Source organism: Andrographis paniculata, unplaced genomic scaffold (genome assembly GCF_009805555.1).
Source record: "Andrographis paniculata isolate CXL003 unplaced genomic scaffold, ASM980555v1 Contig65END, whole genome shotgun sequence".
NCBI lineage: Eukaryota > Viridiplantae > Streptophyta > Magnoliopsida > Lamiales > Acanthaceae > Andrographis > Andrographis paniculata.
The window spans coordinates 6,093,283-6,119,453 of record NW_026137601.1 but is presented as its reverse complement, the minus strand read 5'-3'; the positions used below and the strand labels follow the sequence as shown (position 1 = coordinate 6,119,453).

Below are 26,171 nucleotides of genomic sequence, written 5' to 3'. Positions count from 1 at the left end.
AGGTTTGCAATGGAGTGACATATGTGATATATTTATATAATTTTCAACTTAATTTTCTCACAAATGGGCCCAAGGCCCAATCTGACTATATATATATTTATATATATACACCCAATGACTCAATAGGCCATTCATAATTGGGCCCAATCCAACCAATTAATTCATTTACACATAAATGGATCACATTGCATTTATGGAGGGCGGAGTTTCTTTGTTTTTCCAACGTGGGATAAACTCCTCTCAGGGTGTTTGGTTGTACGTGTTTTGTTCATGACCATTCTCCTGGTTTGGACAAATTAAGTCCTCGATCCATCAAATGTGTTTTCCTTGGGTACTCTCGAGTTCAAAAAGGATATAGTTGTTATTCTTCTCCTACTCATCGATATTACCTTAGTGCAAAATGTCATGTTCTATGAATCATCACCATACTTTACAGTGCCATCATCTCCATCCTCAATACCTGTGATTCCTCTTCCAGTTGTCCCCATTCCCAAGCTTGCACTTCAAGTCTATAGTCACCATACATGGCAGTGTCAGAACATACCTACTTCACCATCACCTATGCCTATTGATGACTTATCTCCAGTTCTATCGCCTTCCCCAGCTGCGACTTCTCAGCCACCTATCATCCCACGTCGAGGTACTCGGTCCACTCGTAATCCAAATCCTATTTATTATTTTCTTAGTTATCACCGTTTATCTCTTTCCATGTGTAGTGTTGTGACTGCTCTAGAATCGGCCATTGTTCCTCGTTCTTGGCGTGAGGCTTTGGGTCATTCAGGGTGGTGTCATGCTATGATGGAGGAAATGTCTGCTTTGCATGCTAACAATGCTTGGGATTTGGTTTTGTTACCGCTAGGAAAGACACTGGTAGCTTGCTGATGGGTTTATGCAGTCAAAGTTGGACCTGATGGTCGCATTGATCGACTTAATGCTTGACTTGTTGCAAAGGGCTTTACTCAAGTTTATGAAGAGGATTATACATAAACCTTCTCTCTTCTTTTTTCTTTCGATGGCGGCAGTGCGTGGTTGGCTCCTTCATCAACTTGACATTAAAAATATCTTTTTGCATGGTGAGCTTCAAGAAGAGGTTAAAAATATCTCCTTCTTCTTCTTTTTCTTTCACATTCACACACCAACATATATTACTATATATATTATATAAAGGAAAATAATTGAAGATAACAGGTTTACCTATCCTAATGTCTTTGTTATCCATTCCTGAGGCAGGATTTAAGAACATATCAGGTTTGGGCATTCTCAGGATAACAGTGAGAAGAAATGATCTGCAGGGTGAAGTGTCATTCTCTTCAATGAAGCAATTTCATGTCTAGCTTGATCATATATGTCATCAAGCTTTCTCTTTTGCCTGGCATAGACGAGTAAGTACGTTTATGGTGCGACCATGAATTTTGTAAGAGAGATACTAAGATACTAGAACAAAGAAATGGACCGGCATTTTTCTCTCCATTTCACTGAAGTGTGCCAGACTGCAAAGAGTCACTGAACCAACTTTTATTTTGCTGATTTTGATGATTCATCTCCTCATTATGAACCTGATTTCTTTATATTCATAGTATTTATCCATCTTTATTTAAGTGTACAATTATTTGGAGTAAAAGTTGATGCCTATGTTATGACTATCTTTTGTAAGGTTGAAGGAGAACTTGAAAATTAAAAAATTTACCTTAAGCTATCGAGTTTTTTGAAAGATATTATCTTCTTATATTTTACTCTTAATTCTTTTGGTGGATTCCTAAAATGGTGAGTGGTGAATGTTTTCTTTTGGTACCTCCTACTTCTGTGATCTTTTGGTATCAACTTACTACATAAATAATATAGTTAAGAGTATAAATAAAAAGGTCTAAAAAATATCTATATAATCACAAATTGTCTATGGCTCGGTTATGCATACATTAGATCTACTTATTCAGTAATGTCGTCCTCAACTGACACAATTTGCACATTACACATTGCTATTAAATCTGTTTGGAAAGAGGGTGCTGGCGGATAATTCTATATTTTTTCAATTATCTGGCTTAGTTATCTTGATCTTGATCTTATAAGCCGATGGAATTGATAATTTATTATATATATTGGGCTTCTCTTCCCTACTGCACATAATTTGAATGATAAAAAGTGGGGAGAATGTTTTATTTTGTATGAAATATTTTATTTTGAATTATAATATCATATTTATTGGAACCATTTTATATCAATCAAAATTGCTAAAATAAATACAATACATATCATTATACACAATAGAATATATATATCCTATTCACTTATAAAAAGTAAACAATTCAATTAAAAAAATATATTATTTTTTATTTTATTACATGATTTTTACACCTAGCGTAAAAAAAATACACCCATCCAAAAATATAAAATAAACATACCCTACAACGGTAATTTATTAATATATAAATTTTGAATTTTAATTTTCTTAAAAAAAAATTAATTCAATATTGTAATATTCTCCGTAATGAAAACCAAATTGAATTCGGTAATACCTTTCTTAAAATCATAAAAGTACATAATTGATTAATGTTAGAGCATATACAATTGATTACATAATGATGGCCTTCTCTTGTACCTCAAACATTTTTTCTTTTTTATCAATAGTAGCAAGAAAGAAAACGGCACACTATCCTGGTGTAGTCGAAGCCTACTTCAAGCCCTGAGAGAAGATGTTCATGTCATTTTTCCTAAGCCATTGTGTACTTTTCTTCTTCTGGGATGCTTGAGTTGGAAAATTATATGGAGACGTTAGAGCACGTCCCAAATAGAGACCTTTTCCACCAAAGACCATTGTATATGCTCTTACAAAAACAACAATCAAAGTTTTCATTGACATATCATCAATTTTAGGATATTTATGATTACATGGTCTATAAATATTATTTAGACTCCAAAAACACATGCTTTGAACAAGACGGTAACCCAGAAAAATAAAAATTTTCTTACTAATAGTAACCATATAATAACCCTACACTTGACAAGTTGGCATCGCAGATAAAATTTTTTTATACAAAACTAAACATTTAACATGTATTTTTAACTAAATATTCGCCACTTTCTCATTCATCAGCCATACCGAATTGTCAAAAAATGGTGTCAACCATATCTAACTTTCTATGCTGGAGCCATTTGATATGGACCAAGGTCAGGATGGCGACTGCCTAAACCGCATCTGCATGTATTTTCAATTGCAATAACATTAAAGGACAAACATACTAATCCCCTAGTTCAGAAATTGAGACCGAATTTGTCATCCTTGAGAATCTTAGACTAGTGCACCCAATCGAAATATCCAAAGAGATAAAATATATATTTCTTTCTGCCAATGAGAAAAGCACAATCTCCAATCACGATGGTAATAAAAGCCTAGCCTTACGATTAAATTATTATCCCTGCACAAGAACGGCAGAGCTGTCAAATTCTACGGTGACAACTAATATAACAGGGATCCCTTATTATATGTATTTGGCTTCCCTTCACTACTTTGCCCGCAAAAATTTAAGATAGGGATAAACATTTGAACGCAGCCTACTAGACACGTATATTTCATTAGATTCTATGCATAGACTACTGCCGCAAACAAAACCAAAGGCTTGCAACAAATGCAAAAGCTTAACATATATATATATATATATATATTTCAAGCAGCAAATGCAAAGGCTGATTTTCAACTGTACCTATTGCTATATATGCTGATATAAGAGGGAACCTTTGACACCCGTCCGCTCCTTGTCTCTTGCCCAATTGTCTCCAGAATATTCCCAGTAAGAATTTTCACAAGCTGCTGCTAGTATCCACATAGATTACTCATACAGGACTTGCTTACCATTGAGGAAAGCTTCGTAAAGTCAATCGATTTTTGACAAGCTACAAGGAAGAAGGAGAAAAACTGATGCATATAGTTATTCTCTCAATCCAAAAGTTCAACAATAAAACAAAAGATAGGAATATTAAAAATGATTACATCAAATCAACCCAAATATGGAAAATAATAATCTGTTATGGAATTGGGTAAAGTCAAATATTAGAAGAGGGAGAAGCTCGTATTTACTGTTTAATTGTTGATTATGAGTCTTGGGCTTGGCCCATAAGTCCGCCTATATATAGGGCGCATCTAGGTCATGTTAGGTTAGGCAGTCATTATTTTGTATTTTAGTTACAGAGCTAATTGGTTTTCCTCTGTGGTACTCTATTTCCATTGATTCAAATAAATTCTCTCTTCGATAAACCTGAGTCATAACAATTGGTCCGACCTGCCGGATCCTCTGCTGATGGAATCATGCCCATCTCCAATCAACAACGATTCGAGCTATTGGAAGCAACCTTTGGAGAAATACAGGAGGAGGTAAACCAGATCCGCCAGGATCTTTCCGCCAAGCTCGAGTTTCGCTGCGACAGGAGTTGCTCGCAGCGATCAAGACAGCGCCTGGCGGCGCAGAGCCGCCGCTGATGCCACTGCATCAGTGGGTCAGCCACCGACTCAATTCCCGGTGCCCTCAGCGTCGCCGCCCATGGTGCAACATCCACTCGTGATGGATTCTCAACCGTTAGGGAGGTTCCACGGTAGCTTCGCCTCCACGCTCCTCTCAGAAGTCAGACTACCACCATTTGACGGGACGGAGCCTATTTTTTGGGTTGCTCGTGCTGAGCAACATTTTGAACAACACCAGGTTCGCAGAAAACTCAAGGTAGCATTAGCGCCGATCGCCATGGAGGGTACAGCGTTGCACTGGTCTCGATGGCAACACTTTCGCCTCCCAACCGCCACTTGTGCGGAGTTTTCCCGAGCCCTAGTACTTCGTTTTGATGATTGTTACGTAGGGAACCCCTACGAGCTCCTTGCCACATTTTGGCAAAAATGGGGAGTTAATTAGTATATCAACGAGTTCATCCGGCTGGTGACATAGGTGCCAGGCTTAACGGATGAGCGTTACCTCGGATACTTCATGGGGGATTGCAGCAGAACATCCGCAATCATCTGAGGACACTAAACCCCAAAGATTTGGACTCAGCTATTCAGATCAGCCATAGCATTGAGTGGGAATTCAATGCTAGTTCTGACACAATATATCAACAACCTGGACAGCCACTTGTTCAATTTGGGAGTTCAGCATATTTCGAATATCAAATTCCCCCGTCAGAGGTTCCAACTATGTATCGAAGCACTCTTTTTTGCCGCTCCCAGATGTTGCACAGTAGGATTATGCATGTACCTAGATAGAAAACTCACAAGATACATGATATCAAGACCAGTATGTGTAAGATAATTTAGTCCACTTATTAGCCTTCAAAAATAGCTTGGATCAGTTGCTTTGGTTTCATCTTCATTAGTATTCGTCGGTGCGGTTGGTGATTTGCAATTGTGCATGCCAAACTTGAGGAAAAGATCATTAACATATTTATTATGTGAGAGACATATGCCATCTTTAGCTTGCTTTACTTCAAGTCCGAGAAAATAACTAAGTATCCCCAAGTCCGATATTTCGAACTCCTTCATCATACACATCTTGAAATCAACAACTAAGATTTCACTTGATCCAAAATATATGATGTCATCCATATAAATGCAAACAAGTATTAACTCACATTTGTCATTTTTCTTTGCATACAATGTTGGCTCACTTTCACTCCTCATAAATCCATTCTTTAGAAGGCATGAGTCAATTCTCTTATCCGGGCCCGTGGTGCTTGTTTAAGCCCTTATAATGCCTTTTTTTTTTAATTTAAAAACTTTGTGTTCTTTGCCTTGAACCACAAAGCCTTCAGGTCACGAGAGTAATATAGTCAGATACACTTTCAGACTCCTTCATCTTCATCCTTTCCAACTCGCCACGAAGTGTTTGAAGGCGCACTTGCTTGACACTATCGGCTCCTTTGAATGTTCTTTCTAAAATGTCTGAAGCTTCTTTTGAAATTGTTGTACCGAAAATCTTCTCAAAGCTTGACTCATCAACAACTTGGAACAACAAGTACAATGCAGCCTTATCCTTTGACCATGTCTCTTTCAACGCCTTCTATTGAGCCGCCGTATATCCGCCGTACTCGCGGGTTCTTCGAAACCTTTATGAACTATCTCCCATGCATCTTGAGATCCAAGAAGTGCTTGCATTTGAATACTCCAATTCTCGTAATTTGCCTTCGTCAAACATGGTGACGACATTTGACCCATCACATTTGCCATCGGCTCTGATAGCAATTTGTATAATATCAAATGTGGAGACACAAACACACAAATGCAAACACAAGACTATGGAAGTAAAACACACAAAGACAAAGTAAAAACACTAAGGCATGAAGACAAAATAATTGTTTGGTTATAATAATTCTCACTTTTTTACTCCTCTCTCAAATACACCAACGGACAATCATCATTTTAAAGCACAAAAATACATAGGATACTTCACAAATTAAAAACACAATTAATCCTAGCAAAAATTGTATTATTCTAGTGTAATATATATCCTTTTAACGCCCACTATTCTAGTAAAACTTCCATGCATTATATGTATTTTAATACCCATTAACCACACAATTTAACACCCAATTCCACAATAGATTCTTGTTATCAAACAAATAGAAGCTTGGATCTGCCCTGAAACATAAATTATTGATCATTTAATGTAAAACATAAATCTGTTTATGATCATCGTCCATTCCTCTTTAACATAAAGATCATTGACCTGAGTGTTGAGATCCTCCTCCTCTTCGTCGAAAGCTAGTTCCTACAATGACAATATACATCAATGATGATGATGATTATGAAGCGAAAAAGAAACATCCAAGGAGGCATTCGTTATGTCTATTGATTGGAAATTGTTGCCTCTTCGTCGTATTTATCAATGTCTGGATATAAAACAGCAGTCAGTGCATCAAAATTTGGATCATCTTTTAGAGAACGGTAGCTGGCACAGTGCGTGCGACAAGCAGGACCATCGTTGTTCCTTGGCAGGGATCAGCAATCAGCACGAGTAGCAGAACATAAATAACCGAGAAGTTGAAGATGATGATAAACACTCTATATATACAAATACATAAACAGGTTAAAAAGATCAAGTTGAATATATTATGAAAGATCAGAGCTCTTCATCGCAGAGCATTGGTTATCTGTTTAAACTAAAAGACACAGACAAAATAATTCTGGAGCATAAATAAAATAATGGGTTATGGATTATACAATCGTCGAGCGATTGCTTTCATGCAACCTCAACGATATTGCAACCATAAATTACCTGAATAGATGAATTTATTGGAAAACAAAATATCTTATATTTCATTTAATAAATTAAAAAATTATATTTTTATTCCAAATATCATATCAAAAGTTATTTCCGAGGTTGTTGAAAAGATACGTTCAATATTAGCTGGTGGTCCTGGCCAACGAGCCGAACGAGTTTTTGATTTACGGCTTTTCTTACTGGAATATATCGAATCTCCTGCTGCTGCCAAATGTTCTGATATTCAAGAGTTAGTACAGAAAATGATGCACTCTTCTGCTGAGATAGGAGCAGAACATGATGAAGTTAACCGTCAGACTCGCTGCCAGTAAGGACGAGTTGGAAAAATGAAGTCCGGTGGAGTGTAGAAAGTCTGCAATGGTTACCGAGCATGCAGATGCAGCTGGAAAGGATGCAGAGATTCAAGCAGCTCAACAGAAACTACTGAAGCATCCGTCAGAACTTAGAAACTGACAATTGAGGCAGAACAGGATATTTCCATGATTGAACCTGAATTGGAGAAGCTGGAATCAGAAGCTAGAGAAACAGCTGCTCAAAAAATATCGATGGAAGCAGAAAATAAAGAAATCAAGACTCAGGCGAAAGTCTCTTCTTTAAAAAGGGCAAGTGATGAAGATCACCTCGAGTCCAGTAAGAAGAAGTTAGCTGGATTGGAGTCTTCCTTGGAGTGGTTGAAAAGCTCGTGGGAACATATGACTTCTTCTCCGGCAATATTCTTAAAATTCATACCCTGAGTCCTGATTCTAGATAAGTCAGAAAATCTGGAAACAATTCTCTGAAATGAACAGATCTGTAGACAAGATGTAGCTGTAGTAGTAACTGAATTAAGTTTGTGTGTATCCATTCTTTGCAAATCCTGATGCCTTTCCTTTCTACCTACAGAAACTTATTCTCACCTGCGGAAAGGTTAGATACATAAATCAGTTGGTAAGAATCAGTGGGTCTGAAAGGCAAAATTATTGTATGTGTTCGATTGTACTGGGGAAGTAGAGCTGAAGTTTATCGCGTCCAATTACCATACCTTCTCACCATGCATCCACACTTGGTCCTACTTCAAGCCTTGCCTCGGAAGAATCCCTATAGTTGGTGTAGGTTTCCTTGCTGATGGTGGAGTTTGATAAGCACGGATCATTTAGTGTTGCCACGATCTCATGTTACCTATCTCATCTATCTATCCAACTAAGCCTCCAACAAGGATAGAAAAGCCCCAATAAAAAATTAAACTCTAATCACTCGACAACTGCATCCACAAAATAGAGTTTTCTCTTCAAAACAAAACAAATTTTCAAAAGTAAAAAATAAGAAATTCGAAAATACTTACACCTTTACCTGGTGTTGATATATATATAGTATATATATATTTTATATATTGATATATATATTCTACCTAATATATCTCTTATATAAATATAATATTGTACCCTAATTGTGTTAAATGAAAATAGAGTTTATTCCATAAATCGTAACATGGTATCAGAGCCATGCTTTTTCCCGACTAAATCGAAACAACCCACGAATTCCAGATAGCATATTTCCGATCACTTCCGACCGTCACCGCCACCACCATCGCCTTCGCCGTCACGAGACCGGCCGGACGCCGGAACAGTTCGGCGAACGGCGGCGCGTGAGAGTCACACGCGCCCGACGTGTTTTTCCGGCCGGACGCCTCGCCGGCGCGTGGGGGCGCGTGCGGCGGCCGTTGGCGGCGATCTTTGCACCGTCGTGTTCGGAATTTGATTTCCTCCGCGATGGTATCTTCACTTCCTCGGTTTGAGCAGTTTTTTGTATCCGGTTGACTTTTTGTGTTTTGGGTTTTGATTCGGTTTCTTTCGTTTCGGCTTTCGGCTTGAGGTTTGAGATTCTGTTTTCTCTTGAGTTTCTATGGAAAAGATGGATGTACATATTCCGATCAATGTTGTTTTGTCTGGAGATAATTACAGTTTGTGGGCACAATCGATGAAAAGTTTTTTGATAGGTCGGAAATTGTGGCGAATTGTTACGGGAGATATAGTTGCCCCCATTGCTCCAGTCTCTATAGGAGAAGTTACGCCTACCGCCACAGTTGTTGAATCTTATATTGAAAAATTGGAAGATTGGGATAGTAAAAACCATCAAATTCTCACTTGGTTGCGCAATACTTCCACTCCGGCGATCCATGTTCAGCTTGCCCAATTTGACACTGCCAAGGCAGCGTGGGATTTCTTGGCAGTCCGCTTCCGTGCTACTGGTTTGGCACATTATTATCAGTTATGGAGCACTCTCCACGATCTAAAACAGGAACCAGGACAATCTATCAACGACTTCCTTGCCCAAGTGCAACCCCTTTGGCATCGGTTGGATCAAGCAGAGATCAGTCCTGATCATCTTCGCCTCATTCAGGTCTTAATGGCTTTGCGTCCAGAGTATGAGGCAGTTCGTGCCTCTTTGTTACATCGGCATCCACTTCCTACCTTGGATGCAGCTATTCAGGAGATTCTGTTTGAGGAAACTCGTCTCCACCTAGCTAAGGCTCCTCAGCTTGACTCTGCTCTTGCGGTCACTGCCCGAACTCCTACTCAGAATCGTTCTCATCGTTGCAAAAGATGTCAGTCCTCTGATCATGACTTCGGTCATTGCCCAAAGGTGGAGTGTCACTACTGTCATGTTTTAGGCCATACTATACAGTATTGCCCCACTAGACCACCTCGCTCTGGAAGTAGTAACTACAAGCCTCGGAATTCTCGTGGACCTCAGTCTGGTACCTCCTCTGTCACAGCCTCTGCTGCGCCTGCGCCTGCGCCTCCTACGATTCAGGACCTGGAAGCTCTTCTTAAACAGGTTCTATCTTCCAATACCGCCATGTCTACCACATCAGGTAACTCTCCTTGGTATTTTGATTATGCTTGCAGTAATCATATGACCTCTGATATACGCCTTATGACCTCCACATCCACCGCACCATCCTTACCCCCTATCCTTACTGCCGATGGTACCCATATGCGCATCACCCATACCGGACATACATCCACCTCATCCTTATCCCTCCCTGACACATATTGTATCCCTCAATTAACCTTAAATCTGATTTCCGTTGGTCAATTGGTTGATCAAGGTCTCACCGTGTTATTTTCTTCTACTGGTGTGCAGGTTCAGGACGCGCAAACCGGGCGGATTCTTGGGAAGGGCCGGAAGACGGGCCGCTTATTTGAACTTACGTCACTCCAGGTCCCTCGTCCCTCTATCTCAGCTGCCACCACCTCTACACCATCCTGCCTTCAGTGGCATCGTCGTCTCAGTCATGCGTCTTCCAATAAAGTCAGGTCCTTGATTAGTCAGGGTAGTTTGGGTTCTGTTAAGTTTGAGTCTTTTAATTGTGTAGATTGTTCGTTGGGAAAACAACCTGCTCTGTCGTTTCCTCATAGTACTTCCATTGCGGATACTCCATTTTCTTTAGTTCACTCGGATATTTGGGGACCTTCGCCCACTGTGTCTATGAATGGTTCTCGTTATTTTGTGATTTTTATTGATGACTATTCTCGTTTTACATGGATTTACTTTCTGCGGCATCGCTCTGAACTTCCATCTATTTATATGACCTTTGCTAAAATGATACATACCCAATTTTCCTCTACTATAAAAACTCTCCGCACAGATAATGCTCTTGAGTATACTGATACATCATTCCTTAGTTTCTTATCTGATCAAGGTACTGTTGTCCAACGCTCCTGCCCATACACCTCTCCACAAAATGGTCGCGCCGAACGCAAACACCGACATATCCTCGATACAGTCCGCACCCTTCTCTTATCAGCCTCTTGTCCAGATCGTTTTTGGGGAGAAGCCGCACTCACCGCTGTCCACACTATAAATCGTGTCCCTTCCTCTGTCCTAGGTAATGTCAGTCCTTTTGAAAGACTATTTAATCGTACCCCTGATTATAGTCTTCTCCGCCCTTTCGGTTGTGTCAGTTTTGTCCTCCTCCCTCCTCATGAGCGCACTAAGTTAGAACCTCGCGCTCGTCTGTGTTGCTTCCTGGGCTATGGGTTAGAACATAAGGGTTATCGTTGTTGGGATCCTATTTCCAATAGGCTACGTATTTCTCGTCATGTCACATTTTGGGAGGATACCAAATTCTCTTCCTTGTCTCACTTCCGAGTCCCCTTTGATCGTTCGTCTCCGTTCTTTACCTTGTCCTCTCCACCCCTATTCCCTTCCAGTGACACGGCTCCGTCTCCATCTCCCTCTCCTGACGCCGTCTCGGTTGCGCCTCCTGAACCGCAGCTGATCCCCGAGCCTACTCTTGCTCTCGACTCCGATACATCATCACCACCAGAGCCTGACACGACTTCGATCTCAGCCCCTGATCCTGGCCCTCGTCGCTCCACTCGGGTTAGTCACCTTCCTACTCACTTACTTGATTATCACTGCTTCTCTGCCACCTTGTCCCATCATGAGCCCAGGACCTTTCGTGAGGCGTATGCGGATCCTTTGTGGCGGCAGGCTATGTCTGAGGAGTTGCAGGCTTTGGAGAAAACACATACGTGGGATATGGTTGATCTTCCCCCTGGCAAGAAACCTATTGGCTGCAAGTGGGTATTCAGAATCAAAACTAACTCTGATGGATCTATCGAGCGCTACAAGGCACGTTTGGTAGCCAAAGGCTACACCCAGCAGTATGGTATCGACTATGAGGAGACATTTGCCCCGGTTGCTCGTCTCACCTCTGTCCGCTGTCTTATCGCCATCGCTGCCGCTCGTCGGTGGCCCCTACATCAGCTTGATGTCAAGAATGCGTTCTTGCATGGTGATTTATCTGAGGATATCTACATGTCTCCTCCTCCTGGTTTTCCTACCTCTTCCAAGGTATGCAAACTTCGCCGTGCCCTATATGGTTTGAAACAGGCACCTCGAGCTTGGTTTTCGAAATTTAGCTCTGCTCTACTCCAGCTTGGCTTTACTTCTAGTGATCATGATTCGGCTCTCTTCCTTCGACGTGGGTCAGCTGGAATTACTATTTTATTGCTTTATGTGGATGACATGATTATTACGGGAGATGATGCATCAGGTATCTCCGAGTTGCAAGCTCATCTAAACCGCCACTTCGAGATGAAGAGTTTAGGGCCTCTTCGGTACTTCTTGGGACTTGAGATCTCCGACACCTCCGACGGATATTATCTCTCTCAAGCCAAGTATGCCTCCGACCTCCTATCTATTGCCGGTCTCACTGACTCCAAGACTGCTCCTACACCTCTTGATTCTGACTGTCGTCTTACTCCGATGGACGGCGTTCCCCTTGATGATCCGACTTTGTATCGTCAGCTAGTGGGAAGTCTCATCTACCTGACTGTCACTCGACCGGATATTGCTTATGCCGTCCATATCGTCAGTCAGTTTATGTCTGCTCCTCGGACGACTCATCATTCTGCTGTCCTACGGATTCTCCGGTACGTCAAAGGTACCCTGCTTCATGGACTTCATTATTCCGCTCGATCCTCCTTAGTTTTGACCGGGTATTCTGACGCTGATTGGGCGGGAGATCCCTCTGATCGCCGCTCGACCACCGGGTTTTGCTTCTTCCTTGGCGACTCGCTTATTTCATGGCGCAGCAAGAAACAGACGGTTGTCTCCCGGTCCAGTGCAGAGTCTGAATATAGAGCCCTTGCCGATACCGCTGCTGAGCTTCTATGGCTTCGCTGGCTTTTGGCTGATCTTGGAGTGCCTCAGCCCTCTGCCACTATTATCCATTGCGACAGTCAGAGCGCCATGAAGATTTCGACAAATGATGTCTTCCACGAGCGTACGAAGCATATTGAGATCGACTGTCACCTTGTACGTCATCACGTTGCTCATGGAAGCATCTCCTTGTCTCCTATTTCCTCTGCTGATCAGACGGCCGACGGATTCACCAAACCTCACCTTCCCGGCCGTTTTCAGTCATTTTTGAACAAACTCAAGTTGGGCTCCACCGTTCCACCTTGAGTTTGAGGGGGGATGTTGATATATATATAGTATATATATATTTTATATATTGATATATATATTCTACCTAATATATCTCTTATATAAATATAATATTGTACCCTAATTGTGTTAAATGAAAATAGAGTTTATTCCATAAATCGTAACACCTGGCATGCACATTTTTATTTTTGTCAGCTAACCTATTTTTAGGCTAGTAGAGAGATGCTTCTCAAATGTTAACATATATATATATATAATTTTTATTTATTTATATTTTAAGTTTTATTGATATTTTTGGCCCAACCCATTACCGAGCTCAACCTGCAATCCAAAACCCTTTAACCCGACCCGGTTCTAAAGACCCGACCCGACCGGCACCTTATAACTCCCCCTTCCCTTCTCATTCAGTATAATGTGTATCACGTGATTTATGGTTTTCTCTCTGGTTAACGTTCTTCGCCGTTCTTCTCGGTAAGTTTGGGGTTTCCTTCTTCGCCAAAATTGCAATTGTTCTAGTTTGATTCCTTCCGGTAAGTTGTTTCTCTGGGTGTTCTTGGTGCGGTTCTTTAGGAAATCGGTCGATTAGAGTTAGGGTTCTAAAATCGAGTCCGTAGGTTTGGGGTTTTGTTTGGAGGCGGTTGGGTTAGTCCCTAAGTTTGAGTCATTAGGTTGTAGATTGAGCCTTCAAAATAGTTTCCCCGATCGTCCTTTTTTGAGTAGCTTGGGAATCGCCGAAGAATAGGGAGCAGCCTCGGACTGCCGGAGTAAGTCGCTGGTGAAGAGTTCGTCGGCATCAGAATCGGATTCAGATTTGTTAATCTCAGCTGAATCAATTGCGAAACAGGAAGTTTATGTTATTCAAACTCAATTGCCTTAAATTGTCTTTAGGCATGTTTGTTTGGTTTCTGATTTTAATTTCCAGAAAGTGATATTGCCTTTTGCTTTTAATTTTATTGGACACATTCTAGTTGATGATTTGGTTGTTTGAGAGCCAAATATGTCAAACCATCACGTTCTGGTAGAATCTTCGGGTAAATCGATCGTTGGTAATAGATTGATTTTTGTAAAAGGCTAAACCTTCTCTTTTTAATTCTTCGTGAATCTACTGATTGCATATTAGATTAGGATGTTGGTGAATCTGCTGATTGCTGAGATTGATTGTGTAATCTTGAAAATCTTGTTTTCTTTGTTGGTCTATATTGTTGTTGTAAATCTTGTGCTTCATTGCTAGTGTAGTTAATTACTTGGATTGTGTTTTTTGATTGATTTGTTTTGTGGGCAAATATATTTTTTTTAAATGACTGCTTCTATGGGTAATTTTTTTAATATGCAGCCGTTGGATGGGAAAATAGATTTTACTATTTGGAAACAAAGAATAAAACGTGTTTTAATTACTCAAAAACTTTCTCGAGCAATAGATGGTACATTTGATGAGATACACCTATGGAAAAACGTGTTGAAATGGATGAATGTGCATGTGTGTGTATTGTGTTGCATTTAAGTGACAATGTGCTTAGGAAAGTAGGTAAGTTTTTTAGTAAAAAACAATTGTTAGAGAGGTTATATGCATTGTACACGGAAGTAACTTTGTCAAATAAGTTGTTTTTGCTTGAAATTTGTTTTCAATTCAAACTAGACACTAAGAAGAGTGTTGATGAGAATATAAATGTCTTTACCAAACTAATTCAAGATATAAAGTTGAGTGGAGATTAACATATTGATGAATATTCTCCAATTGTGCTTTTGAATGTCATTCCTGATTCTTACAGTGATGTTAAATCCACAATTAAATATGGAAGAGATAACATTACTTTAGATATAGTCATAAATGGTTTAAAAAGTAAAGAACTAGATTTAGTAGTAATAAATCAATTGGAAACTCAAGTGGCGAAGTTTTGCATGTAAAAGGTAGAGCTTTCAATAGGTAACCAAAACAGCTACAATAGAGATAATCAATCATCGAATAACAATAAAAAGAAAAATAAAGAAAAGAATTATAAATCATTGCCTATAAAATATTATGGTTGTGGTGGAGTAGTCAATTATATATTAGAGTGTCCTAGTGTTGCTAATAAAGGTCAAGTAAATAACACAAATCAAGTAATTGAATCCAATGATCAATCAAATATGACTTTGTGTAGTCAACCTTTAGGTGATGTATATTGATTGAGTTTTGATTTTTCTTTTCTTTCCTTTAGCATGTGAATATTCGTGAAAGGATAATTCTTTGAAAGATTGGCATTTCTGCTTCTTTTCTTGTGAAAACAGGTGCTGAAATATTTTTTTTGTTGCTGAGAATTCTGTTATGAGTAAAATTCTGTGCAGATTTTTTTTTAAAAAAATAAACCTGTGCAGATTTTTTAAAAATTAAAATCGGTGTTACTGTTTTTCTTCTTTGTGTGAAAAGAAATAAAAAATGGAGTTTTGCATCCTTGGTTATTTGCTGTTCCATGTTTGATTGCTTGCTGTTTTTTTGTTTCATTCTTTGTGTTTTCTAGATTAAGTGAATAATTTAGGTTGTTAGTTTCCCGAGAATATTTGAATATTTGTCTAACTGCATGTTAGTTTGCTAAGCTTTGTGATAGTGTTTGCTTAGGCTTTGTGATAGTGTTTGCTTAGGCTTTGTGATAATGTGTGCAAACCTATATTCTCAGTTTCTTTGCAATCCACGTCGAATTTCTTGGTGTGATATATGCTTGTCTTTGTGTTTCTATGTGTTCAAGCATGTGATAGGATCCTTTAGTATAAGCATTCTCTATGTCTTTCTTTGTGGTGTCATGACATGTATATACTTTGTGATTAGTTCTTAGATGGAGTTCGCATGTTGTCTTTTTTGTGTTAAGTTGTCCCTTTTTTGAATGAGCTATTAGTTTCTGCAAGACTAATGTTTGCTTGTGAGTACAGGGTTTACTCAACGTTTTTTGTGAGTGTAGGTTTATTGTGTATAGGTGAATCTTCTCGGGCGATTCCCATGCGACTTGATTAGGCGAAAAAGGTCACGAGGCTGTGATGCATAACCTACGGGAGCAACCATCGGTAAATGACTTGCCCAAAAAAAGGTAGAGAATGTTGATATTTTTGGCCCAACCTATTACCAAGTCCAACCCGCAACCCAAAACCCTTTAACCTCCCTAGGTTCTAAGGACCCGACCCACTCGCACCTTATAACTCCCCCTTCCCTTCTCATTCAGTATAATGTGTATCACGGTTGATTTCTGGTTTTTTCTCTGGTTCATCTTCTTTGCCGTTCTTCTCGGTAAGTTTGGGGGTTTCCTTCTTCGCCGAAATTGCAATCGTTCTAGTTCGATTCCTTCCGGTAAGTTGTTTCTCTGGGTGTTCTTCGTGAGGTTCTTGGGGAAATCAGTCGATTAGAGTTAAGGTTCTGAAATTGAGTCCGTAGGTTTGTGATTTTGTTTTGAGGCCGTTGGGTTAGTCCATAAGTGTGAGTCATTAGGTTGTAAAGTGAGCCTTCAAAATAGTTTCCCTGATCTTCCTTTTTCGAGTAGCTTGGGAATCGCCGGAGAATGGAGAGCAGCCTCGGACTGCCGGAGTAAGTCGCTGGTGACGAGTTCATCGGCGTCGGCATCGGAATCGGATTCGGATTTGTCAATTGCGAAACAAGACTTGTTATTCCAACTCAATTGCCTTAAATTGTCTTTAGGTGTTTTTTTTTTTTTTTTCTAATATTAATTTCCAGAAAGTGATATTGCCTTTTACTTTCAATTTGGTTGGACACATTCTAGTTCATGATTTTGTTGTTTGACATATTAGTATAAAAACACAAGTTTATTCTAGATTCTTCTTAATCTTTTAAATATTACTTAAGGTACTAAATATCTCGAGGGTGTTTGGTAAGCTTTTAGCTATTTGACCTTAATTTATGGATTCGGTAAATTAGATTTTTGAATAGCTTATTGACCATAAAAAAGTTAATTTCTGAAACAATTTATAGCATTAGCGTTTCCAAATTATTGTTTCTTTTTTTAAAAAAAATTATTCTTTATTTGCCGTTAAATATAAGTAATTTCTTCTATAAGTATTAATATATTTTTCATTGTAGTATTTATTAATTATTTTAATATATTTTTTAATAGCTTATTAATTTACTTTTATAAATTTAAAATACTTATTAATTTATGTATATATACTATATATTTGTCACATAATTTTCTTTTTAAATAATCAGTATACTAGAAATAATTTATTTAAAATTATAAATTTAATAAAAAGTTTAACTTAATAGAAAATTATATACATTATTTTTACACTATTTCTAATGGAAAAAAAGTTCATATTTTTTTTTAATAAAAGAAAAAAATTCTTACAAAATATTTAAAAAAAATAACAGAAACAGATATTTTAATAAAATTTTCATAATTTTCAATAAGTAATAATAATAATTTTAAAAAACCCTACATACCAAAAAAAAAATGCAACTAAATAATTTTGAAATAAAATACAATGTCTTTAAAGTCTAATATCAAACCGCTACTTTACCAAATACTTTCGCACAAATAGCTAACTGAATCGCTAGTTAAATAAACTAACAGTTAAATCAACTAACAGCTAACACCTCTTTATATTTTACCATATTTATTTCTTATATATATTCATAAATATATTTTTTAATGTATTTTTAAGTCCTAAAGTTAGGATGTACTTATGCCTTAAAATGGTAAATATACTTTCAGCCATTTCCAGAATAGATCATCCAAGATGATTCAAGATGTCCCAAATGTAAACCCTTTGTAGAAAAAAGAAATTGTATATTTCATCGTATCGAGATTGGATACATACAGTCCTATTTTATAGAAAAATATAAAGTATAATGAATAAATAAATAGCTACAATCTCTCCTAATATCAAGCGTAATCAATACTTTCCATAACCGAATATGGAAATACAATAGTTACCAATATACATTCCAACACCCTTCAATTATTTTTGCATTAATTGCTGATAAATTGTTCGTCTTAAACCCTTCCCCAGCAACCGAAATCTAAGGCGTGGAACAAAAACTTGTCGTATTGAGGATCAAAGGCAGAGGACGCCCCCAACAAACACTCATTGGACGATGAACGCCACCGCCACACAACAAAATACAAAAGAAGGCACAAAGCTGATGCAAGTAGCGCAAAAAGGGGTCTCGAACAATGGGTGTGCTGGCCTGACTACAGGAAGCGTTGCTGGATCTTCAACCAGAAAGAGCTTTGCAATCGGCTGCGCCATGCGTGAAATGGGCCTCAAGTTTTCATTACTATTCACTGCAATGCTGAAATTATTAGGAAAATATATATTTCCATATTTAAATATGGACAAATAATAATCTACAATTATATTAGTTATTCTGATTATTTGATTGACTTAAATTACATAATTTAATTATCGAAATAATCAACAATTTATTTGATTGACTTAGATTTTGATATTTAATTATAAAAACAATAAATCATTTATTTGATTGACTTAAATTACGTGATCTAATTATGAAACAAGTCAATTACTGCCGTATTGATATGGGATAAATTGAGCAGATACAAATTAGGTGATTATTGGTGGTCTATTGACCACTATATAAAGGACATTCGGTTATTGTTCCTAACGCACTAAATCAATCATTGTTCTCTATTTTCCACATCGGAATAGATTACGAAGGACCAATTAGGCGATTTAGTTGAGGAAGGCCGTAATACCAATTATTAGAGTTCTCAGTTCCGCATTAAGAAACTCGATGGATCCAGGTATGTTATAATGTTTTTTTTTTTTTTCTTTCATATAAATCGCTATAGGACACATGGATTGGAGATATGCAGAGTGCATTATCAATGAAACTTTTCCATCAAGTGGTATCAGAGCCACCTATATGCGATTATATGAATTTATAATTTATATAAATATATTTGAAAATTAATTTTGTCGCACGTTATCGTTGGATGATTTAATCCTTGTGCGCGTAAAAGAAGATGAATTTTATTGTGGAATATTTTTCTACAATGGATGGATTTATTCTAAATTGGAGGTGATACTTTAGTGTGATAATATTTTTTTATTTAATTGGTCTATTAATTTATCAATTTTGTCAATCGAACCATCAAGTTGCCTCCGCAACCTTTGGGTGTGAAGATTGATTTTATTGATATTACATAAATATAGTGTGAATTATTTATGCGTTTTGTGATCAGCCCTCCGGTAGACGCAATTTGGCTGAATAATAACGCACATGTGATGATAAGTATATGATAATTATTTATATTGTTCAAGTGCACATTTTTCGGTCCTTCGATAGACTTATGTTTGACAGAACTTATTACCAATACTTGATTGTTGCACCAAGATTACCTTTGTAGTTAATTTCCTATCATCCGACGAGATTAATGTTACACCGGGTGTCTTGGAATGAGTCCCCAATTTATTATACTTATATTTTGTTCATGCATGATTTATTTATGACATTAATGTTTAGTGAGTAATTGTATTGTTCTCTTTACAGTGACCATTGCTACTTCGCCCAATATTTCTGCTCAAGTTAATAACATTCCAATGCTTAATGAAACAAACTTTAAGATCCGGAAGGAAACCATAGAAATTGTCCCCGGTCGAACTAAATGTGCATGATGATCATGAAGTGCTCCATTCCGGAGGCATTTCGTGGTTCTTTTGCTGAGAGCAAAACGGCTAAATCGTTTCTTGAAGCCGTTGAGCAATACTTTGCCAAAAATGAAAAAGTAGAGGCGAGTAGTCTTTTGGCTACACTTGTCTCCATGTGGTATAAATCTATTATTTCCAAAAGTCTATTATAATAAATTGATAATCTGATATGTTTGATCTTGTAATTTCCAATAATTTTGTACTACAAACTTAATCCAGAGGTATAAAGAGAAATTTTTAAAGGATTCTTCCATTGTATGGCACATTCGCTTCGTCATATTTCAAAGCAGATAATGCTAAGGCTTATGTGTGATGACATCCTTAATCCCTTACATGATGCAGACTTTCCAGTTTGTGTTGAGTTCATCAAAGGGAAGCAAACAAACATAAAGAAATTAGGGGCTGATAGTTCTAAAGAAGTCTTAGAATGCATTCGCACTGATATCTGTGGTCCATTTCCTACGGCATCTTGGAATGGCCAATGATATATTATTATGTTCATAGACGATTACTCTTGTTTTGGATACCTATATTTGATTGATGAAAAATCTGAATTATTGGATGTTTTCAAATCTTTCACAGTTGAAGTGGAACTTCAACTTGGAAAAACAATTAAGGCCATTAGATCGAATCGTGTAGGTGAATACTATGGCCGATTTGATGGATCGGGAGAACAACATCCTCGACCCTTCGGAATTTTCCTCAAAGAATGTGGTATTGTTCTGCAATAAATAATACAGGGGTCCTCTAGTATGAATGGTGTTGCTGAACGGAGAAACCGGACTCTTAAGGATATGGTAAGGAGTATGATTAGTTATTCTCCCTTGCCAGAGTCACTTTGGGGAGAAGCTTTGAAAACTGCAGTTCATATTTTCAACCGAGTACTGAGCAAAACAGTTTCTAAAACCCCTTATGAGTGTTGGGTGGCCAAGAAGCCTAACCTTAGACATTTTCAAATTTGGGGTTGTCCGGAAGAAGTGCGACCTTATAGGGCGCACGAAGCACGAACGGTTAGCTATTGTTTTGTCGGTTACCCGGAACACTCACGGGCTTACAAATTTTACAATCCCACATCAAGAACATTCTTTGAGATGAGAAATGCTATATTTCTTGAGAAAATTGAGTTTGAGAGGGAAGAAGTTATTAGGAACATTGCATTTGAGGAAGACTTTGTGGTAGACAATGATTTGGTCATTGCCTATCATTGTTCAGGATTCAACCCCAGTGTTAGAAAACAATGTTGAGATTCCAGTCGAAAATATTGTTCCAAATTAGGACAACACTGAAATTCTTCTTCCTCCTACAACTGAAGTACAAACTCAATAAACTCAAGAAGTGCCACTAAGAAGATCCACTAGAGAAAAGAGAAGTGTTATTTCAGATGATTATATATTATTTCTCTAGGAGCATGAGGATGGTATTTGTTTGACCGAGCTTGATCCTACCACAATTGGACAAGCCATGCTTAGCTATAATTCTCAAAGATGGATTAATGCCATGAAAGATGAGATGAAATCTATGAGTGACAATGACGTTTGGGTCTTATTAATTTGCCAGAAGGTGCAAAACCCATTGGTTATAAATTGATATTTAAAACCAAAAGTGTTTCCAAAGGCAATATTGAAAGATATTAGGCTCGTCTAGTTGCTAAAGGCTTCACTCAAATGGTAGGCATTGACTACATAGAGACTTTTTCTCTTATTTCTTCGAAAAACTTTTTCCGAACTATTATGGCACTGGTAGCTCATTTTGACTTAGAGTTACATCAAATGGATGTAAAGACTGCTTTTCTTAATGGAGATATTAAGAAAACAATTTATATGGTACAACCTGAAAACTTTGTGTCTGGAGATGCAAAGTCTAAGGTATGCAAGTTAAAGAAAACCATATATGGTCTAAAGGAGGCATCCCGTCAATGGTACTACAAATTCCATCAAGTTATCACCTCATTTGGTTTTGAGGTAAATCTCATTGATAATTTTGTGTACTGTAAGTTCAGTATGATTAAATATTTATTTTTGGTTTTGTATGTCGATGACATTCTTTCCGCTAGCAACAATATGAGTCTTTTGCATGAAACTAAGAGATTTCTCATAAAGAAATTCGAAATGAAATATCTTGGTGACGCTTCTTTTGTATTAGGGATCCAAATACTTAGAGATCATTCTCGAGGTATTCTTGGACTATCACAAAAGAATTACATCGATATGATTTTGGGAAAATTCGGCATGAAAGGCAGCAAACAACTCGATACCCTATTGCTAAAGGAGAAAAATTTAGTCTCAAACAGTGTCCCAACATTGATCATGAGAAAAATAAGATGCATAGAATTCCTTGTGCATCGGCCGTAGGAAGTCTTATGTATGCTCAATTATGCACTCGTCCCGATATAGCATTTATAGTGGGAGTTTTAGGCAGATATTTGAGCAATCCGGGAGAACAACATTGGAAAGCAGCCAAACGCGTAATGTGTTATTTGAAGAGAACTATGGATTATATGCTCACTTATTGGAGATCAGAAAGCTTGGAGATTGCGGGATATTAAAAGAAATTAGCATGATATTGATCACATTTCATGAAATTTCCATGATGCTCACCATATTTGATCCATATCACTGAGTACATTAATATGGTGATTTTCGGGGTTTAACCACGATTTATAATGTGGTGACTGCCTTGGTGATTCCATTGTTAGTACATGTGGTGGATAAGATTGTTAAAGGTAGTCAAAAAAAAAAATAGCATACAATTGTGCAACTACGGATTCGATAATATAATTTCTCAGGAAATAATATTTGTTCGAGTGGGAGATTGTTAGGAAAATATATATTTCCATATCTAAATATGGGCAAATAATAATGTATAATTATATTAGTTATTCTGATTTATTTGATTGACTTAAATTACGTAATCTAAGTATAGAAATAATCAATAATTTATTTGATTGACTTAGATTACAATATTTAATTCAAGTTAATTCAAGTTGCTTAGGAGTTGCGCCAAAGGTGCATGCCTTACACTTAATTCAAGTTGCTTAGGAGTTGTTCTCCGACAAGGTGAAAAGGCTTGCGAATGGGTTGAAAATGGGCATTGTAAAAGTTCACGGCGAATAAATTTAACTACATTATCCTAAGCTTATCGTGATTTATGGCAATGTTTTAAGCATTTATACTATTATGTACATTTCTACATTGAATCGAGATTATATCATCGATAATGTTTTTTCTGAAAAATAATTGCGCGCAAAGAAAGAAATTTAAAATAATTCAAGAAAATAATATATTTTCTTATCCGAAAATAAATCTGGAGATTTACACCTAAATAGAAACTAAATACAAGAGAAACCATCACAAGGTAATCAGGACCAGATGAACCACGGGATGAATTTTGGTCTTAAGATCCTTCAATATATTTTCTTCCACGTGAGAGGCTATGCATTGAATAAGTTCCTCAATGAACATCATTCTCCTTCTGGGCTAAGTCTTTCCAGTGGAGGAGGTGCTTCATTCGGATCACCAAAATGACATCTCATAGCATACTTAACCTGGATCTATATTTGAAATAAAAAATTACAGCACCTCTCTAATCGATCTAATATCATACTAAAGATTAGATGTATAAGCCGTTAACGTACTCGTGAAATCATAAAATATTTTTCCTCCATGCACTGCGATTGACTTGAACTTGTACAATGCTCCTTTTCAAGTAATAGTTAAACCTCCGCCTTGTCAAAGATGAACTCCCAAGCAACTTGAATCAACTGAAAGACGTCTTTCGTGTTGGGAGTATTTTGATTTATTTGGTTGATTATATAATTAGTTATATATTATAATTTTTTATTATTTATTCCATTATTTTTCTAGTAGTTATGTCTATTTAGAATTCAAATTTAAAACAGAGTCTGTTAGGTCGTGCCTATTAGAATTATAAGATTGTGTTCATTGGTCTTGTAGGATGTATTGTATGCACATGGTTGTATAATTATCAGACAAGTGTAGCAGTTTGTTTTTTTTTTTTTTTTAATCACAAAAATCATTCAGATTTATTTTTGCATATTCCCGATCTTTGTGAATTCAATTTCTAACACTTGGTATCAGAGCCAAGTCAATATACAAGTATCTGAAAACTGAAAAATATGTCGATGGAGGCAGAAGGAGGAAAGAGCGGTTCAATCCCGTCTCAATGTCCCATGTTAACTCCGAATAATTATACGACATGGGTAATAAAGATGGAAGCCATAATGGATGCTCAGGGGACAGTGAAGGAAATCTGGGAGGCATTGATGACAAGATATCTTGAAGCCGATCGGGTGCAAGGGCAAGACTACATATGCTGAAGAGTGATTTCGAAAGGCTTCGAATGAAAGACGGTGAGATGATAGATGAATTTCCTGGAAACTTGTGCGCCATGGTATCAAAATTTAATAATCTTGGTTCAACAATTGAAGACAATACACTTGTTCGGAAACTTCTTGATTCAGTTCCAGACACGTATTTACAATTGGTTGCTTCAATTGAACAATGTTGCGACTTAGATACCATGCCATTCGAAGAAGCTTGAAATTTGCCTAAGAGCATGTTGAGTATTTGGTCAAATTGGTAATTGAAACTACCCGTCGAGTTCGATCAACTCATCGATTGTTTGGATGATAAGGCATAGCCTTCCACCTCTGTGCCTTGCAAACACGTGAGGGTATATCGGTATTTTAGGATAACTAACTAACCTTAAACTAGATCCCGAATGGGCTGGGTCGAGGGATCGAGATGGCGGGTTCCCTTTTTGGGTGATTCCGAGGTGCCAGTCATTCAAGATGAAAAATTTCTTTTAACCGTCATCCGTGATAGAGGGTTGGAATGCGTACAATCCCCTCTTGGTATGTTATATTGGAGATTAGAGGGTTGTGGGCCGTATGGCGCCCCTCGCAAACTAATAATGAATTGATTTACGTGTACTTTGGATTTTGAACCCTTATGTACACATTGTGGAGTTTTCAGGGTTGTGATCCTATGGTTGTTATGTGAAACTATGTGACGTGTCATACGAAGTAATAAGGTTGGAAAACCGGGTCGAGCAGGCCCTGATTAAGGTCTAGTGGAGATTTCTTAGTGATGTGCTCATCACTATTATTTGAGAATGAAAAGGAGATATAAGAGAGGCGCTAAAAGACTCGTGTGTGTGAGTTCCCCTTATGTGATACGTGTCATCTTATTCAATTATCTTCTTCAAATAATTTTATGGCATTATATTGTATTAATTTATCTTCGATTAATTGCGCTTACTCAACCGTTGTGTTGACCCTCTTCTTACAATCTTTTTGAATGTGATCATGCTTCCGTTATACCTAAATGATGCATTCATGTCATATGATCCATCGGGGGAATTAGAATTACTTTAAATTCTAAAATGCTTTTGAAATTCATTAATCATGTTTAAAGACTAATTCCTTTTAAACTATTTTCAATTTATGCTTTTGAATTGAACTTTACATATTTAACTGATAAGCCGGTGCGCTTTAATTGTAAGTCTCTATTAGTTGTTTTATTTATTATTTTAGCCTTAGCGCCACAACGTAGGACTCGTTGGTTGACGAACAAGCCTTACGGTGTGGCGTGGCGGTGACTCTTCGGTTTGAGCCTGCCGGGGTGTTACAGTTGGTATCAGAGCCTAGGTTAAAGACTCATGCTTCTTGGTTAATAAAACTTGAAGATTTCAAAATTTCTAAAATCAATTAGATCATGGGCTTAGTCGGGTTTGGGTGCATTCATGGCATGCATTTCATTTTATATTTATTCTATGTGTTTATGTGCATTGGACATGGTATCGGACTGAGTGGAGCTTATTAGGTCTCGTCTCAATTAGCCTAATGCCCCCTAGGCATGCTCGTCAGCCACCTGTGGCACCTGATTCCGATGAAGAGGTTGAGAGTAGGCAATCCCAAAACCCTGAGCCTCCAGTTCAGAGTCCCGTTCGACCGTCAGACCCGACATTGGAGATCTTTCGTCAGTTTATGGGACAGTTCACTCAGCAGCCCCGGAGTGCTATGGATGCAGTGTTATGTCATAGTCCTCCGACTTTCACTGGTCAATCGGACCCGACTATTTTGGAAGAATGGTGGGATCATTTGGAGACTATATTTGAGGTGGTGATATTCCCAGAAAGAGAGAAGATGATGATAGCTGCGTATTATTTGGAAGGATTAGCCAAGAAGTGGTGGAATAATCAGAAGGCTTCCGGGAGCAATTTGGTTCGATTACCGTGAGAGGCCTTCAAGATGATGATCAGGGTGCACTTTTATTCTCCGCACATTTAGAGAGCAAACGAGGATGA

General features: G+C 37.8%; 1 protein-coding gene and 1 long non-coding RNA gene across 3 annotated transcripts; one reads left to right on the top strand and one right to left on the bottom strand.

The window, feature by feature from the left end:
• Nucleotides 1-5,478: 5,478 nt before the first annotated feature.
• On the bottom strand, nucleotides 5,479-8,479 carry LOC127262536 (uncharacterized). 2 transcript variants are annotated; one of them, XR_007841151.1, is made up of 4 exons: nucleotides 8,278-8,479; nucleotides 7,877-8,152; nucleotides 6,702-7,745; nucleotides 5,479-6,207 (listed from the first exon to the last, which is right to left on the bottom strand). It is a non-coding gene; the product is annotated as an uncharacterized LOC127262536 (long non-coding RNA). The 2 variants fall into 2 exon arrangements; XR_007841150.1 differs by having other exon boundaries at nucleotides 5,479-7,745; nucleotides 8,278-8,476.
• An 11,322-nt stretch (nucleotides 8,480-19,801) lies between these two features.
• On the top strand, nucleotides 19,802-24,180 carry LOC127261974 (uncharacterized). The gene is made up of 7 exons (XM_051290421.1): nucleotides 19,802-19,931; nucleotides 20,187-20,294; nucleotides 20,427-20,558; nucleotides 20,676-21,070; nucleotides 21,249-21,383; nucleotides 21,479-21,709; nucleotides 24,073-24,180. Exons 1-7 carry the CDS (start codon nucleotides 19,802-19,804, stop codon nucleotides 24,178-24,180), a joined length of 1,239 nt encoding a protein of 412 aa, XP_051146378.1.
• Nucleotides 24,181-26,171: the final 1,991 nt, after the last annotated feature.